Below are 18,934 nucleotides of genomic sequence, written 5' to 3'. Positions count from 1 at the left end.
GCAGGAAAGCAGCAGTTTCCTCTTTTCAGGTTTCCCTTCTCCTAGACGCGCGATTTGATTTTTGCCTGATTTTTGCCCCTCCACTCCGGACTGTCGGCTTCAGGGACCACACATTCACTCAATAACACGCACAGACATTTCCCCTTCCTTTTTAGGAGAAAAAATCTGCGTGTTATAGAGAGGAAAATACGGTAGACCTTGCAAGTGCATGTCTAAAGCCACCTGTGGAGAGTCACAGAAAGCTATCAGTTCTGCTTTAGGTTACAAATTAGCATTACTAACCATTACTCGACAGCACGCCTGTGTTCTACCTCCACAGTAACTGACTGGGAGCTGAGAACTGCAGGTGGACAGGGTGCTGCTGGGCTCAGGTTTTGCTTTTGTGCTTTCCATTACTATCCACGATGGCTACGTTCCTGCCGGCCAGAGGCAATATGCTTCTGAATACCAGTTGCTGGAAACTGCAGGAGGGAAGAGGGCTGCTGTGCTCAAGCCCAGCGTTTGAGTTTCCCACAGGCATCTCACTGGCCACTGGGAGAACAGGATCCAATGGCCTGATCCAGCACAGCTCTTCTTAGCTTCTAAATGACAGCTTCACCATGAATATACCAACACCGACATACAGCAGCTGAAGGTTAGGCATTAATTACATCTACCACCAGCTCAGCAATGACCCGCAAAAAAATTAAATATAAAGAATGCCGCTGTGGAAAACTGTGTAACTGTGAAAAGCAACAGAAAAGATGACGTGTCCTCTTCTTAGTAACCCATTAAGAGGAGCCCCCAAACCAAGCTTTAAAAACGTGCTATTAACCACCTACTCAGCCATTCCAGAGACACATGCCTATGATAAGATTATTGTATTGCCATTAACCTATGGAATGGTTGCAGGCAGTTCCTATTTCCGGGGGGGGGGGGGGGACGACGACAGAGACCCTCTAAATGCATCTAATGAGAGCCACAAGATCAACTGTCCATATTAATCACTCACCAGTTTAATTAAGGTAAACCAACTTGTCAGGATGGAAGGAGGAGGAGGAAAAAAGCCCACTTCCTCTTTCCATTTTTCACCATTATTGACTTGTAATAGTTTGCCAGATTTTGTAATTACTTGTCTGCATGGCATTATCAGAAATCTCGTATGTGTGTGTGTGTGTGTGTGTGTGTGTGCGCGCACACACACACACACACCACAAAAACACTGAAGTTGCTTTGTTTAAATTCTGTTTTGTACACGACGCGTGCCTGCAAAATCAGAGCTGGATGTGCTCATGTAGTTAAAAGATGCAGAAATTAAGGGCCTAAGAAGAGGCCGTCTAGTTCTGCAATCCTGTTCTCAGGCCAACCAGACACCCCAGGTGAGCACAAGAACAAGAGCGTTCTCCCTGCTTGTGATGCCTGGGATTCAGGAGCACACTGCCACGGAGAAAAGTGGAGAAATAAAATAATGTTCACCCTCTCTCCTAACATTAGAACTTGTGGACATACAATGAAGCTGAATGCTGGAAGATTCAGGACAGAAAGGAGAAAGTCCCTTCATCACACAGAGCGCATAGTTGAACTACAGAACTCGCTGCCACAAGAGGCAGCAACGACCAGCAAGCTGAATGTCTTTAAAATACGATTATAGACAAATTCTTGGAGGAGAGGACTATCAATGGCTACCAGCCACAACAGCTGCGCTCTTCCTTCGCAGCTGGAGGCAGGATACTTGTAGGTACCATTTTATGGGAATTGCAAGCGGGGAGAGTGCTGTTGTTACGCTCAGGTCCTGCTTTCGAACTTCTCATTTGGACATCTGGTTGGCTACTGTGAGAACAGGATGCTGGACTTAGATGGGCCACTGGCCTGATCCAAATGGGCTCTCCTCATTTCCTTGTGAGCCTAAAATCTGACTGTGGTGGCGCCAGGGGTGCTTCCCTGATGAGAGCACTCTGCAATCAGAGAGCCGCAACTGAAAAAAGCCCCTTTTTTGTCTCTCCATCCCTCCATTCAGAAGAGAAAGCATGCAGAGAAGGGGCTCAGATGATGCTCATCTAGTCCATATAGGATCATGTGGGGAGTAGCAGGCCCAGGCATTCAGCACCTAGTCTTGGGTCAACTTTGATCAACTTTGATCGACCTAGGAACTTGTACCTAGGGAACCGCCTCTCCCGGTATGCCCCACGGAGGACCTTAAGATCCATAAATAGCAACACCCTAGTGGTCCTGGGCCCTAAGGAAGTTAGATTAGCCTCAACCAGAGCCAGGGCCTTTTCAACACTGGCCCCGGCCTGGTGGAACGCTCTGTCTCATGAGACCAGGGCCCTGCAGGATCTGATTTATTTCCGCAGGGCCTGTAAGACAGAGTTGTTCCGCCTGGCCTTTGGCTTGGAATCAACTTGATTCCCTTCCCCATCTTTCTTTTTTCCTTTCTCCTCCTGTGATGGAACTCCTATTTGGGGACTTTTTTCTGGCCCACGTAGGACCAGTCTGGATAGTTAGCCTTGGTGAAGACTTGACGTTTTCATCCCCCATAAAGTTTTTGATTTGAGTTTCCACTGAAATGAGGCCGCATTTTAATGCATTTTAATGTTTTGTTTTAATCTTGTTTTTTAAGTTGTATTTTGATCAATTGTTTTTATATTTGGGGTTAGCCGCCCTGAGCCCGGTCTTGGTTGGGGAGGGTGGGGTATAAATAAAATTTATTATTATTATTATTATGCTCTTCCCTCCAACCCCTCGCTCCCCAGAAGCAGCTTCCCAGCTCTGGCTCACAGCCCTAACAAATAAAAAAGGAAGGTCCTTTATGAAGCCGCTTTTAAGTGTGAGGCTGGCAGAAAACACATGCATCCGCTCCCCCAGTTGCCTTTCAGGCTTGTCGTCGAAAATGGCTCCAGGTCCAATTTCTTTGCCAAATCCCACTGAACAGGAGGAAAATGAGCCAGGTCAGTGGAACAGGTACGGCTACACAGAGCCTGTCAAGGTGGCCTGGCATTCCCACAATTACTTGGGACACAATGAAGTGGTAATCTTTTAACAGATCATCTCCCCCAAGAAGCATATTGGGGATTGGAAAGGAGGGACAGAAGCTGGCGGGGGGGTGGGGGGGGAAGCAAAAAGAAGCAGAAGAAGAAGAAAAGAAAAACGAAGGTGTATTTCTCAGCTGAGCAGATGTCTTGAGCGTGATGTACGAGGCACGGATAAGCTGTCGCAGCCCGCTGCCAAATCCAGGGAAGTGATTGAAGCCCCCACGCTTCCCAAGGACCGTATTTAGAGACAGTAGGGTAGCCAGGAGTCAGGACCAGCCCCTGCTGAGCTGCCAGATGTTGGCAGCACCTGGAAAACGTCCTCCTCTCTCTCCCCCCCCCGCCTCTCCCTCTTGCTCTCTGTTCAAGCAGGTGCAGCCTAACAGCAGCAAGTCTAAGCGACGAACGTGTGATATGTAAGTCATCCCCAAAGGCAGTTCCTCCCTCCTTTTGTACAGAGTCACCCACCATTTGCACACTCATCATTTGCACACCCACCATTCATGTGCTCTGGTGGAAGTCGAGGCTCCTTTCTCCACGCCCACTGCCCTCCCCTCGCACTTCGGGAAATGGCCAACCACACACAAAGCAGATCCTGGCAACTCCATTTGCTTTAAAGTCAGGTGCTCCCATTCCCTTCCAAGACCTCTATTCGTTTTAATTTAGATTAACCCTGGCACCCTGATTAACTGAAGAGGGGGCAAAGTACCCCTGCCAAATACTCCCAATTTCTTGTCTCACCCCAGCACTGTTCCAGAGGGCCCTTAAATCGCCCGTAGTACTTTCATAGCTGAAAAGCCCTATTGCGGAAAGAGAATTCTGCCTGCCCTTCTCTGTGTCCATCCTACTATGTTCATCTCTCTCTTTCTTTTACTCCTTCCTCTCTCTGTGTGCACATATGCTACATGATTTATAAACCACCCACCATTTGAAAACCATCCTGGCAGTCTACCAAAAAAAAGAAAGGAGACACAAAAATACAAATTTACAACAGTAAGAACAGATTAAGTCCATCTGTAAGCCAACGGGAACAATATCCAACAAAGCTACCCCTGAAAAAGCCTGGTTCATTATCACCATTATTATTATTATTATTATTATTATTATTATTATTATTAGGCCTTAAGGAGATGCCTTTCAAAAAAAGAAAAAAAGGACTGTTGATATTATCCTATATGGCTACAAACTGTGAAACTGAGAACTTTGTTGCTGGGGCTGCGGTGTGTGTGTGCCATTTATAGCATGTAAAGCTGGGGTGGGGACACTCAAGCCCAGGCCACGCTGCTCGCTGGCCCCGCTTTCTTCACCCTAAAGGTAAAGGGACCCCTGACCCTTAGGTCCAGTCGCAGACGACTCTGGGGTTGCGGCGCTCATCTCACTTTATTGGCCGAGGGAGCCGGCGTACAGCTTCCGGGTCATGTGGCCAGCATGACTAAGCCACTTCAGGTGAACCAGAGCAGCGCACGGAAATGCCGTTTACTTTGGCGTGCTTTCGAACTGCTAGGTGGGGGCAGGAGCAGGGATCGAGCAATGGGAGCTCACCCCGTCGTGGGGATTCAAACGGCCGACCTTCTGATCGGCAAGTCCTAGGCTCTGTGGTTTAACCTACAGCGCCACCCGCGTCCCTTTTTCCGCCCTACTCTAGCGAGAACACCACTTGCTTGCCTCAAGGCAGAGCAGTGTGTCTGGGCACACCCACTTTTGCCACTATGAGTATGTGCTCCACTGAAGGCTGTGCATGATGGAACACAGCTACAAAAGTCCCCCCCCCTTTCTTTTACAAAGGAGCTCCCCGTGGAAAAAGGAACGGTGCTATCTCTCAATGGGTGGTGGGCCCGAGATAGCTGTTCATTTACATGCATGAAAAGCAGAGCACATCTGGGCAAAGAAAAGACACACGGGGGCAGGTGCTTGCAGCTTTTTCTGCTTGGCTTATAAGTTTCCGCCCACTGCCACAAGGCCCCCACCTGATGGTAGAAGTCGTCATCGTCAAATATCTCCTCGTCCAGGTCTTTGAGGTGCGTGTTGGATGTTGTTGGCGGAAGGGCCTCCTAGGAAGGCAAGAGAAAGATCATGAAGACTCTCTGGGCTTGAACCCGGGCTCAAGAGGCTGCTTTCTCAGTGGGCCCTGTGACCACAGAGCTGCTGAGAAGCCACGACGACATACCCCAACTTGGCTTTATAAAATAAACTCACAAGAGGCTTAATGATGTGGGTTTAGGAACCTGCAGTCCCTTCCAGGTGTTGCTGGACTACAACTCCCATCATCTCCAACCGCTGGCTGGGGCTGATGGGAGTTGGGAGTGTTCTCAACAAAATCTGGAGGGCCACGGGATCCCCATCTCTGGTTCAGGGGACCAGAACCTAGCTGCCCCCAAGCCTGTTCTCTCCCCCCCCCCACTCCTTGGAGCCATTGCCTCACCAGTGGGGGTTCCCCAGTGGCAGGCTATGACAGGGTCCCCCCAACAGAAATATAAGAAACTGTGGAAATACCCATTGTCACTTTGGTGCTTAAAATCCCCGAACCACAGCTTACTCATTTATTAAATTTATTCCCCATCCAAAAGAGGAACCCAAAGGAGCTCAGGGAATATAGCCTATGGCAAGTCAAAGACCTTTTGCTAGCTTCGCTTGCAAACCTTACAATCTTTTCACTCCGCTGCGTTACAAAATTCCTTCTCGACCTGCCTTCTTCCAACGATCTTCTCAAAACCAGAAAGGTGCCTTGCTCTCAAACTGCAGCAGCCAATCTGTTTCCTTCCTCACTCCCCCCCCCCAACCGCAGCCCACCCACCCAAATCTCCAGCTTACCGCCTGTCCTGGCAAAGTCGCTGGCAACGGTTCAGGGGCTGGCTGCAGCTTCCCCAGTACCCTGTAGGCTGACCGCTTGGTCCTCGTCCGCCGGAGCAACCTCTCTCGGTCCATCAAAATGTGATCGATCTGGGTCAGGATGGAACGCTCAAAGGCACTGAAACCCTGGAGGGACATTAACCAAGGTCAGACAAATGCAGGGAAAGCCATCTTCCGTTCCCCTGCCCCAATCTTTCTGTGCCAGTGGATAAGCTGGAAAGTATTTCCTACGTGAGTGAGGCTTTAACTCACGATTTCAGTTATCCGTCTCCAATAGATGGCTGGACCAGAGAGCATTTTCAGTTCCCTCCAATTAGTTAACCCTCCTTCCTAAATTGTCAGCCAAGGATTTTCCCAGAGACATCTGAAGGAGCATCTCCACCCCCATCGTTCAGCCCGGGCACTGAGGTCCAGCTCCAAGGAGGGCCTTCTGGTGGTTCCCTCCCTGCAAGAAGTGAGGTTACAGGGAACCAGCCATAGGGCCTTCTCGGTAGTGGTGCCCACCCTGTGGAACGCCCTCCCGTCAGATGTCAAGGAAATAAACAACTATCTGACTTTTAGAAGACATCTGAAGGCAGCCCTGTTTAGGAAAGTTTTTAATGTTTGATGTTTTATCGTGTTTTTTATATTCTGTTGGGAGTCACCCAGAGTGGTTGAGGATGCCTGGCCAGATGGGCATGGTAAGAGCCGTGGACTCGTAATCTGGTGAACCGGGTTCGCTTCCCTACTCCTACACATGCAGCTGCTGGGTGACCTTGGGCTAGTCACACTTCTCTTAAGTCTTTCAGCCACGCTCACCTCACAGAGTGTTTGTTGTGGGGGAGGAGGGGAAAGGAGATTGTTAGCCGCTTTGAGACTCCTTAGGGTAGTGATAAAGCAGGATATCAAATCCAAACTCCTCCTCCTCTTCTTCTTCTTACTATTATTAGTTTCAACTTCTTGATGCAGGTGCTATTATGTATGTATGTATGTAAGTAAGTATGCATTGAATTTGTATACCGCCTTTCACCTATAGCACTCAGGGCAGTTCACAATGCATTTTTACACGCACGCTCCTGTTTATGTAGCTTTTTCTTTCCCTTTTAGGTTTTCAAAGTGGGGATCTACACAAGATGCAGCTTTCCCTGACAATGGGATCGTAGCACTGCAAGGCAGCCACAAGCCACACGTGGCCTATGACCTGCGCCCACCCCCCAAAAGAGAGGAGCGACTCTTGCCTTCCCCAGCTTCCCAGAAGCCAGCTTGGTCCTATCATGCCACTTCTGCAGCGTGCTGTTCCGATAGGACCGGAAGTCGGCAAACCGCTTGGCCGCGAACTCTGGGTAATCGTCCATTCCCAGCTTCCGCTTGCGTGGCCTCTTCCTCTCCTTGTCTTCCCTCTCAGCTTGGTCATCGTCGTCATCGCCGCTTGGGATCTCTTCATTGCTTAAAAAAAAAAAGCAAGACCAAGAACATGTAAATCAATGCATTTATTTATTTAGCAATATACCACTATATGATTTGGGGTGGGGTGGGCAGGGATGGGGGACAACCTCTAAGTGGCTTACAACAAATATAAAACATTGAAATTATCGGTTTAAAAATGGGTTAAAAGTATTTAAGCATATCCAGAAGGTGATGAAAAGCAACATTGGCTTAAGAGGGATAAAACACATATGACATCTACACATCTGGATGGGCTTGCCTAAACAAGCTTGGCAGGGGGTTGGACTCGATGGCCCTTGTGGTCTCTTCCAACTCTAGGATTCTATGATTCTATGAAACAGAAATGTTTTAAGCAGGCACGGGAAATGGCAAAGACGCTTGCCTAATGTCAACAGGCAGGGAGTATTCATGCTGCCACAGCAAAAGTTGAATTCTCACCAGTGTGGAATGATTTCTATGTGGGACCCATAGCCGTGCAAGTTCTGCAGACCCAAGGAGCTGAACCGGCACATATGGGGTAAAGCAATCCTGCAAGGAAACTGGTCCCAACCTGTTAAGGGCTCTATATATACCAATATTAGCACTCTGCACTTGGTCCGGAGCAACGCAGCACCCTTGTTCCGAAATCTTCCCCAGATGAGAGCAGCCAACTCACAAGTGCTCTCAGAGCCCTGCCCCCCAACCTCATCTTCCCTTATGGCAGTTCTGGGTAAGTCCCTAACTGCTGGGTTCTCCCCCTGGGGCTTACTTGACAAATCTCCTCCCCCCCCCCTCCTTCAACATCTACTCCCATAAAGGAGGAAAAGTTACAGCATTTGGAATGCGCTCTTGAACTGAGATCATAATGCCTCTTGCATGCCTGGGTGCAGAGACGCATAGGGGCAGGGTGAGGCAGGATGCAAAAAAACCTAATTATTATTTTATTTATTAAATTTGCATGCAGTCGGGGGTCATCTGAAGATCAAAAGGCCGTTCACAACATAAACATACAAAATGAGAAGACAAAACACATAATAAAAACCTCTTTAACTTTTCCAGGGGTGGAGCGTAGCTTATTGTACAGCTGTCAGTTCCAGAACCAATCGCTTCACCCACTTTTTGCTCTCCGACTGACATGGAACTTGGGAACAAAGGAAGCTGGTCTATAACAAGGCAGGCCACTGGTCCATCTACCTCAGTACTGTCTACACTGGCCAGCAGCAACTCCCAAGGTTTAAGACAGGGGTCTTTCCCAGCCCTAACCGGAGAGGCCGGGGATCGAACCAGCAGATTCTCTACCCACTAAGCTATGGGCCTTTTCCCTTTCCAGCCAGAGGGGAAAGCTTCCCCAGCCTCATCCCTGAGGTCGACAGAATTGCCATTGTTTTTGCATTTACCTGTCCTCTTTCCCTTGCTCTCCATCTACCAGATGTCTCGTGCCCGAGTACTGGTGCAAAAGCTCATCCTGAAGATCCACCAGGGTCCTCAGCAAAGCCTTGAGGGCTTTGTGATCTGCGGAACAAAAGGGAAATGGCATTCAATGTTTCCCAAAGAGTCACTACCAGAAAAGCTTCAAATACAGGAGATTTGGAGGGTGTGTGTGTGGAGAGAGAGAATAACCGAGGACCTTGCAGGCAGCAGGTGGGGCAGCAGTTTTGACACGCCCCCCCATGTGACTTCTCCGATGGCAGCAGGAAGACCATGCTGTTTGCCACTGCACTTTTAAGTTATTCGTCCGGGAAGAAAACGAACGAACAAACAATGGGAATAAATTTGCACATCTTTGCACTCTGGCCGCAAAGAGTTTCCTGCAGAATCCAGAACGGTGAAAGTGGTGAAGAATTAAGACATGCAAAGGGTGCTAGCAAAGTCGCTTGAGCAACGCAGAGGGAGCCCAGAGAGGAAAGAAATCTCGGTTAATGCTTCACGGAGCAAAACCAAACAAGAACAGTGCACTGTTTGAGGAGAAATAAACAGAGAGCTTTTGCCTTTCAGGGGCCTGCCTTTTTGAGAGAAGAGTTAGGTGCAACTAAACCTGCCTCAGCTAGACACCCAAGCAGAGCATGTGTTACCTCCACGAAGATCATGCCACTCTGGCTAGTTGCTAAGCAACACCTCTGCCCCTCCCACCCGCCTTGGGAGAACAGAATTAACTCTTAAGTTGCAAACGAAATGATCCCTTCTGTTGAACTCCCAACAAAGGGAAGGAGAGAAAGAGTCCCAGGAAAGGGGTGCGGAGCTGAAGGACCATCACCTTCTGCTGAACTACAACTCCCATCATTCCTGGCCACTGGAGGATGATGGGAACTGGAGTTCGACTACACCTGCGAGGGCCACCGGTTCCCCACCACTGATCTTAGGGGGAGGGAGTGGGAATGTAGGAAGCTGCCTTAAACCAGCTCAGACTACCAGCCCATCTAGTCCAGGGTTTCTCAAACTTGCGCCTCCAGCTGTTTTTGGACTACAACTCACATCATGCCTAGCTAGCAGGACCAGTGGTCAGAGATGATGGGAATTGTAGTCCAACAACAGCTGGAGACTCAACCTTCGGAAACATTGATCTAGTTCAATACTGCCTACTCTGACCAGCAGCAGCTCTCCAGGGCTTCAGAGAAAGGCAGGTGTATCCTATCACTAGATAGAAACCCTATAAAAGCTGCTTAAATGGATGAACAAAGTCTCGTAACAGATGATTTCAGGGTTGCCGGAAACATGGCTCTCTCAGCCATCCAATGGCTAGGTGAACCAGAATGCCTTTTGAATTCCACTGAAAAGTCAATAATGAGAGAGAGAGAGAGAGAGAGAGAGAGAGAGATGCGTGTTGCAAGGGAGGGCATTCCACAAGCAGGTGGAACCCCCACCAAGAAGGCTCTGCTGCGGGTCAGCGCCAACCATGCAATACACGGTGGTGGTTGACACCAACGAAGTCACACCTGCCAATCACAGAGTCTTGATGACTGATGTGGCCCTCAGAACATTGCCCATGACGGAATGCACACCTTGGGGGGGGGGAAAGGGCTCCCCGTGCCTGCCTTAAGGGTCAAGTAGGGACACATATCCCCTAACATTACATAAATATTTGTGTGCAGGGGTGGAAATAGGCTGGCTGTTTGGTTTTTCTTAATGCTTAAAATCATGGGTAGGCCAACCAAGGCCCGGGGGCCGGATCTGGCCCAATCACCTTCTAAATCCGGCCCGCGGATGGTCCGGGAATCAGCCTGTTTTTACATGAGTAGGATGTGTCCTTTTATTTTAATCTCTGGGTTATTTGTGGAGCCTGCCTGGTGTTTTTACATGAGCAGAATGTGTGCTTTTATTTAAAATGCATCTCTGGATTATTTGTGGGGCATAGGAATTCATTATTTTTTTTCTAAATATAGTCCGGCCCCCCACAAGGTCTGAGGGACAGTGGACCGGCCCCCTGCTGAAAAAGTTTGCTGACCCCTGCTTAAAATCCACAAGGCTGCTTGTAAGCCCGTATTTTTGGACTGGGGAGAGGGAGGTAAGCGCCTCTTTTTCTCACCTATCCAGCCACCCCCCACCTTCAGCTTGCCATCTTGTTAAAAAATGGGGGCGGGCCCCAAACCCATTTATAGCAAATGGGGGCTTACGCGGCGGCGAGGGAGGAAGCACAAAAGAAGCCATCGTATCACCCTGTGTGACAAGTGGCAGGCAGGCAAGAGAACAAAGCGAAGATAAGGTGGGGAATTATTTTCACCATCAAGCACATTACACATGTTTATTCCTGAATGGCGAGGAGCGCCGCAAGATATATGACGGCGGGGAGAGAGGAGAGGAGCGGCGGCCGCCCGGGGAGGGGGGTGGTGGAAAGGGGGTCACATCCGCTGCAGCTGACACTCAGCATATGCAAAAGAGACAGCAACAGAGGTTATTATATTTGGGTCTGAGACACACTGCCTGAAAAGGCTCAGAGAGAAAGAGAGAGAGGGAACAGAGGTGCAAAAGAAATACAGGTTGAGGAGAAATTCACCATCCCATACAAACTGTTTGTTTGGATAAATTACTTTTTTAAAGCAAAACTGAAATAAATAACTGTGTGTGTCCCGTGCACCCTGCAAGGTGGGGTTTCCCTGTAAGAAAATGAATAAAACAAGCATACCTTCACACACCCCAAAAAAGAAATAAACGAAGTCATAACTTTAATTCTGCTTACCTGGGAATAAGTTCTATTGAGGAGAGCTTACCTCTGGAGCATTTATCCTACATTTAAAGCACATTTAGCCGCCCCGCCCCCCGAATCCTGGCAACTGTGGTTCATTAAGGGTGGTGGGAATTGTATCCCTGGCTCCCATGATTCTTTGAAGAGTAATGGTGGGCTTTAAATGTGCGTTGGGTGTGTTTTAAATGAGTGGATCTGTCCCTGGTGAGGCTTACGTTGTGACTGGGAAAATGCTCCCATGTAAAACTTTCTGACTTAACTCTTGAGTAAGCAAACACAAGACCGTGCTATAAGCAACTGACAAAAGGGGGGGGGTCAAATAATTTAGCCCCAGTTCAGCTTACTAAGAATAATAACAATAACACATTTAAATAGCTTTGAAGTCTCTATTTGGTCACTTACTTGCTGTGGGCTGTGCCCAATGTTAGTACAACTCAGAAGAGACTCATTAAAATGTATGGACATGACTATACCTAGATGCACAGGGATGTATTAAACTAAGTTCTACTCAGTGCTGAGCCATTGGAATTAATGGACCTATGATAGACAAGTGCATTAACTTCACTGGGTCTACTCTGAGCTTGACTAAGACTGGATACAATCTATGGGTAGTGGTCAACAAAAGTCCTACTCAGAGTAGACGCAATGAAGTTAAATCGACATGACTTACCTCGGTTCATTTCAGCGGGTCAACCCTGAGAAAGACATAGCTGAATATAACTATAATTTTTAATCTGTAGTTTTGTTTTATAATGCATATTGTTTAACTGCTGACTACATTTCAAAGAGAGTGAGGTCAACTTGTTTTTAACTTTCTGACCTATAATCAGTAATTTTACTGTTAACTGCTATATATTTTGGAAAGTTGTTTGCGTGCTATGAATCTGGACACCTCTTAAAATATTATAACCAGATTGCGCATGATGGTTCCTGAGATCAAACAGCAGGCTTTCGTCTATGTTTAGATATAGCTAGAAGCCATTCTGAACAAAGATGGCTGACGGAAGCATTCCAAACAATGCTGATTTGAACCACAGATCTCAAAACTTCACTGATTTTCTGCTTCCCTTAATTCCTAAGAAATGCATCCATAACTATCAGGACCAGTGGACAGGGATGATGGGAATTGTAGTCCCAAAACATCTGGAGGGCCAGTGTTTGCCTATGCCTGATATACAAAATATATTACACGCATTCACACACATGGCAGCCCTCAAGATTCAACCCTCCGCATGCAACCCTAACCCACCCTGACAACAGGGATTTTGCTAAAGTTAAATGCTGGAGTAGAGGGGCCTTTAGCCGGACACAGCAGGCTCTTATGTTCTTAACCCCTGGCATCTCCAAGCAGGGCTAGGTATGTCAACGGTCTGAAATCCTCGAGAGCCAATAATAATAATAATAATAATAATAAATTTTTATTTATATCCCGCCCTCCCCAGCCGAAGCCGGGCTCAGGGCGGCTAACAACACTAAAAAAGTGCAACAATATAAAAACATCATAAGAATTAATTAAAATCAAAATTAATGGCAACCATAAACTAAAGTATTGTAAAGATTGCTGAAGGAGGGAGTCAGGCTGTGCCCTAGCCAAAGGCCTGGTGGAACAGCTCTGTCTTGCAGGCCCTGCGGAAAGATGTCAAGTCCTGCAGGGCCCTTGTCTCTTGTGACAGAGCGTTCCACCAGGTTGGAGCCGCAGCCGAAAAAGCCCTGGCTCTAGTTGAGGCCAGCCTAACCTCTCTGTGGCCTGGGACCTTCAAGATGTTTTTATTAGAGGACCGTAAGTTCCTCTGTGGGGCATACCAGGAGAGGCGGTCCCGTAGATACGAGGGTCCTAGGCCGTATAGGGCTTTAAAGGTTAAAACCAGCACCTTAAACCTGATCCTGTACTCCACTGGGAGCCAGTGCAGCTGGTATAGCACCGGATGAATGTGATCCCGCAGCAAAGACCCCGTAAGGAGTCTCGCTGCGGCATTCTGCACCCGCTGGAGTTTCTGGGTCAGTCTCAAGGGCAGCCCCACGTAGAGCGAGTTACAATAATCCAGTCTGGAGGTGACCGTCGCGTGGATCACAGTGGCTAGGTCAGGGCGAGAGAGGTAAGGGGCCAACTGCTTAGCTTGGCGGAGATGAAAAAATGCCGCCTTTGTTATAGCTGCAATCTGCGCCTCCATAGAGAGGGAGGTATCGAAGATTACACCCAAACTCTTAACGGACGGTGCTGGCACTAATTGCACACCCGCAAGAGATGGGAGTTGCCCCCTCAATCCCATATCGTCCCGTCCCAGCCAGAGGACCTCTGTCTTCGAAGGATTTAACTTCAACCGGCTCCCACGTAACCATCCAGCCACAGCTTCCAAGCATCTGATCAGTGTGTCTGGGGCCGAGTCAGGATGGCCATCCATCAACAGATAGAGTTGGGTGTCATCGGCATACTGATGGCAGCCCAGCCCAAAACTCCGGACAAGCTGGGCGAGCGGGCGCATAAAGATGTTAAAAAGCATCGGGGAGAGAATCGCACCCTGAGGCACTCCACACACCAAGGAGTGGCGGGATGACAGTTCCCCCCCAAGCGCCACCCTCTGTCCCCGACCAGAGAGAAACGAGCGCAGCCATTGAAGGACTGCGCCCTGGATCCCCACGTCGGCGAGGCGGTGGTCCAAAAGTTCGTGATCGACCATGTCGAAAGCTGCTGACAGATCTAGAACAGTGTTTCCCAACCTTTTTTGGGCAAAGGCACACTTGTTTCATGAAAAAAATCTCGAGGCACACCACCATTACAGCCCCGTGACGTCAGCGTGCAGCGTCACGCCGGGAGGGACATGAATTGCTAGCAAATTACATTATCACCTCCTTGAGGGCTGGCTCATCTTCTCCGAAGGCAGAACCCCATTAATTAACAGCACAGACTCACACCATAGCCAAGACGAGGGGGGAAAACCTCAGTTATGCACAGTCATGCACATGTGGGGGCTAAATGAGGACGAAGACCGGGCAGAGAGCAGGGTTCAAATCACCCCACCTGGCCAGGACAATCCCTGGGTGCTCCCTTGGGCCACTCGCCTGACCCACCTCGCAGGGCTGTTGTTGCGAGGATAACACGGGGAGAACCACGCGTGCCCCCGGGAGCTCCTTGGAGGAGAAAGCGGGCGATGAATGCAATGCACGAAATATATGAGAGGCGACCAGGTTTTTCAGGTGAGGGGCCCCCACCAGCCTCCGCTTCCAACACCCGGCGCAACGACACCGAAGTTTCCCCCCGGGCTCGGCTCGGGGAGCAGCGCTGCTCCCCCCCGGCTCCCCTTCGCCCTCCCGGCTCTCTCTGCCGCCCACTGGGGACCCTCCTCACCTGCCAAGTCCGGAGCGCCGGTGGAAGTTGCATGCATGCATGCAGGGCGCCGCGTTGCCATTGCATTGCACTGCACTCCATGCAACGCATGCATTGCCTTGCACGCCCGCCAAGGGGTCTCCCCGCGGTCCGATGCGTCCCCTCCGGCGCGGATGCAGCATTGCAAAAATAAAAAACCCCCGACGCAGCCCTACCTGGGGGGCAGCCTCCGCCGCTCCACCTCCACGGGGATCCCCGGGCTCCATCCTGCCGCCCGATCTCCGCGGGGGCGCAGGCAGGCTGCGCAGGGTCTGCGCGGAAGAGCCCCTGCCCGTCCGGCCGCCGCCGCCGCGCTCATTCCATGGCCGGGAGAAGAGCGCTTCAAACAAAACGCCCGGCCCGCCAGGCCATGCTGGGAAACGTAGTTTGCGCACCCCGCGCGGGCGCGGAGCCCAAGGGCGAGGGGACTACGGATCCCGGCAGCCCCCGCACCGGGGACGGAGGGGGAGAGGCCGGGTGCAGGGATGGAGGGACGGGTGGGTGAGCGAGTGAGTGAGTGGCAGCCGCCAAGCCTTGGCCGAGAGCCAGGAAGGGCCTCCCCGGAGGAGGAGGAGGGAGGCGCAGAGCGGGAGGGAGGGAGGGAACCCCAGGGGTCATCTAGTGACGGTGCCCCAATCGAAAATTTCGAATTTTTTAATTTTTCCCGCGGCACACCAGGCAACATCTTGCGGCACACTAGTGTGCCGCGGAACAGTGGTTGGGAAACACTGATCTAGAAGAATCAGCAGCCCCGACCCGCCTCGGTCCAGCTGTCTACGGAGATCATCTGTTAGGGCGACCAGAGCCGTCTCGGTCCCATGACCAGCGCGGAAGCCGGACTGGAATGGATCCAGAGCCGATGTTTCATCCAGAAACCTACCAAGCTGTTCAGCAACCGCTCTCTCAATCACCTTGCCCAGGAATGGAAGATTCGAAACTGGGCGGTAATTGGATAGATCTAAGGGATCTAATGATGTTTTCTTTAAGAGCGGACGCACCACTGCCTCCTTCAGTTCCCCTGGGAATGTCCCGGTGCCAAGGGACAAATTGATGATATCCCCCAGGGGGGCCCGCACCTCGTCTGGACATGCTCTAATCAGCCAAGACGGGCACGGGTCGAGAGGACAAGTGGTGGGCTTTCCAGCTCGGAGGAGTCTGTCCACATCGGCTGGGGATATCCGGTCAAAGTGGTCCAATACTGGACCCGAGGACAGTCGAGGGGCCTCCAGTTCTTTTATTGTATCCAAATTGGCAGGGAGGTCATGGCGGAGCGACAGGACCTTCTCCGCAAAAAAGCTCGCAAATGCCTCACAGCTATGTGTCGAATTGTTATTTAAATTTGGCTGTCCTTCGAGGGACGTTAAAGACCGAATTATACTAAATAATTGTGCCGGGCGAGAGCTAGCGGATGCAATGGAGGCCGAGAAGTAGGACTTCTTGGCGGCCTTCACTGCCATCTCGTAGGTTTTCATAAAAACCCTATAAGATGTTCTTGAGGCTCCGTCACGGGCACCCCGCCATACTCGCTCTAGCCGTCTGAGGTCCCGCTTCATTTTCCGGAGCTCCTCAGTAAACCAGGGAGCCCGGTTTCTGCGGGGTCGCAGAGGGCGCTTAGGTGCGATCTCATTGATGGCTGCCAGGAGCTGGGTATTCCAGCCCTCAACAAGCTCAGTCAATGAGTCGCCAGGGGGAGAAAGGTCCCGCAAGGCTTGACGGAATCTATCAGGGTCCATCAGCCTCCGCGGGCGAGCCCAAATCGGCTCACCACCTAAGCAGGGTGGGGGTGGAACATCAATCCTGGCTTTCAGAGCATAGTGATCCGACCATGGCACCTTCATCGAAGGAGACAGGATCACATCTATACCGACGCCAAAGATCAGATCCAGCGTGTGGCCTGCTTGATGTGTGGGGCCCGAAACAAACTGGGAGAGCCCTAGTGTCGCCATGGAAGACACCAGGTCCAGAGCCTGTGAGGAGGGAGTGGCATCGGCATGGATGTTGAAGTCCCCCAATACCAATAGGTTAGGGAACTCCAAGGCCCAGCCGGCCACCGCCTCCAGCAGGCCTGACAGGGTGGCTGCTGGTGCGCTAGGTGGCCGGTACACCAGCCAGACAGCCAAGCTCACCTCGGAGCCCCACACTAGGCCAACACATTCAATGCCGGGGATCGATGGCGGTGGTAGAGCCCTGAAAGAACAGTCTTCCCGGATTAATAATGCCACCCCTCCCCCCCGGCCCACAGTCCGTGACTGGTGGAGGACGGAGAAACCCGGGGGCGCCATCTCTCGTAAGGTAACAGTTACCCCTTCGCGCACCCAGGTCTCCGTCACACAAATCTCGCAGGGTGGCGGTTTTGTTGCCTATAGACCTGGCATTGCACAACACCAGTGACGGAGGTGAGTAATCCTTTCTCACCCTACCCTCGTCTCTCGGGATGGGGCGCAGATTGGAAGGGATACTGGCCTGGATGGACCAATGGTCTAACTCAATATAAGGCAGCTTCCTATGTGCCTATTTAATCCAACCCTTCTTCATTCAGAGCCAGGAGGACTTGAATCTATTTTTTGGTGAAGATGGCAGAGCACAACCTGTTTTGCACTCAAAAGGTCCCAGGTTCAATCCCTGTCATCTCCAGGTGGGGCTGAGTGTGTCTGAAATCCTGCAGAGCTGCTGCCAGTCAGTGCAGACAACACAGAGCTAGATGGACCAATGGCCAGAGGTTTCCTTCAGCCGCTGCTTGGTTGGTGATAATTCAACACCTTAGCAAAGGGAAGGGCCTGGGTGTCGTTCGACTCCAGGGTCCCATCAGCCCCAGCCAGGATAGCCGGTGGCCGGGGATGATGGGAGTTGTAGTCTAGAGGGCACCAACGGCTTCCCCCATCCAGGCTTATGGGCTCAGCTGCTCGGTGTACACGCACACAGCTGCAAAATACTGCAGGCACAGAATTATTACAAATATACAGACCAACATGAATATATATGCTCTCCTCCTGAAACCCCCCACCCTGCCCCAACTCAAGACAAGTTATTATGGCGAAACCAAGAGCGTACGTCACTTTTCCCTGTCCAGTTTGGACATTTAGGATTAAGAGGGACTACTCTCGTTCCTTTTCACAGACAGCTCTGAGACCGGAGTTAAACCGTAGGTCAAACGCAACGCTCAATACGTTGGCCCAAGAACAATACTTCTCATTCAAACCCATAGGCTAGGACCGCCCCCGCCCCCACCCCCGGTTCCCGCACCGTCTCCCCGCCTGCCCCCCCTCCCCAGCCTACCCCAGGCGCTAGACTAGTCATCCCCAGCAATTAATCCCCCAAGAAACACGTTTGATTAAATCTTTTCAAGCAAATCCTTTGCTTTGCTTTTGTTAGTTCACTTCTTGTCAACATCTATTAAAATATGCCTTTAATTCTCCCACAATCTTAAAAAACACTGATTCCACTGTCTTCAACTTTAATCAACTGTATGGCTGGCATTTTTCATTTCATAATAATGCACTGGTTGGAATTCAAGAGGCAAGCTCAACATCAATCATTCCGCAAGAATTTTTCCACTGCAATAAATATGCAAATGAGCAAAAGCCAGTCAGTCGTATTTCAGGCCCGACTTGCTAGTGTTTTAAAAAAAGGGGGGGTGGAGAGAGACACAAATTTATTAATTGCCGTTGGCCAGCGGAATCCTATTACTTTGGGCATTGATTACAAAGCTGTGTGAGTGATTATCGTGCAACTCGCGGGCTATCCAGGCATGAGGAAAAATTATTAAAGCAAGGGAGAGATTATCAACTCAGAATAACAATAAGCTTTAACATTTTAAGGCCTCTAACTTTGGCAACAAAGAAGTTACGCCACCGCTCCGTTGCGTCACCATCCCCTAAAGTTGGGCAGTGGCCTGTAGGAGAGTCAGCGTTGTCCTCCCAGCCGCCATTATCCGCCAGATTTAGCTCAGAAAGGTTGGCATTTGAAGCATGGCCGTTCACAGAGGAAGCGGGGGACGGGGACGTGTGTGTGTATAGCGTTCCTCCTTCCTTCCCCCTCCGGATGAACCATAATCCCCATATTCCATTTAAAAACAAGATTTAAGTTTCTAGTATATTTATAGAACCTATAGCGATTCAAGAGGCAAAG

At 50.3% G+C, this 18,934-nt stretch overlaps 1 protein-coding gene across 1 annotated transcript in view; it reads right to left on the bottom strand.

Moving 5' to 3' along the window:
• Positions 1-18,934, bottom strand: part of AATF (apoptosis antagonizing transcription factor) — a 69,331-nt gene that overhangs the window by 27,118 nt on the left and 23,279 nt on the right. The window contains exons 5-8 of the mRNA XM_082200854.1: positions 8,660-8,774; positions 7,076-7,283; positions 5,820-5,984; positions 4,976-5,059 (exon numbers count right to left, since the gene is read on the bottom strand). Of these exons, the coding sequence (XP_082056980.1) occupies positions 4,976-5,059; positions 5,820-5,984; positions 7,076-7,283; positions 8,660-8,774 (572 nt within the window). The remainder of the gene's footprint in view (positions 1-4,975; positions 5,060-5,819; positions 5,985-7,075; positions 7,284-8,659; positions 8,775-18,934) is intronic.

This window comes from Podarcis vaucheri, assembly GCF_965113315.1.
Source record: "Podarcis vaucheri genome assembly, chromosome: 15".
NCBI lineage: Eukaryota > Metazoa > Chordata > Lepidosauria > Squamata > Lacertidae > Podarcis > Podarcis vaucheri.
The sequence above is the reverse complement of the archived record's forward strand: the minus strand, read 5'-3'. Positions and strand labels throughout refer to the sequence as shown.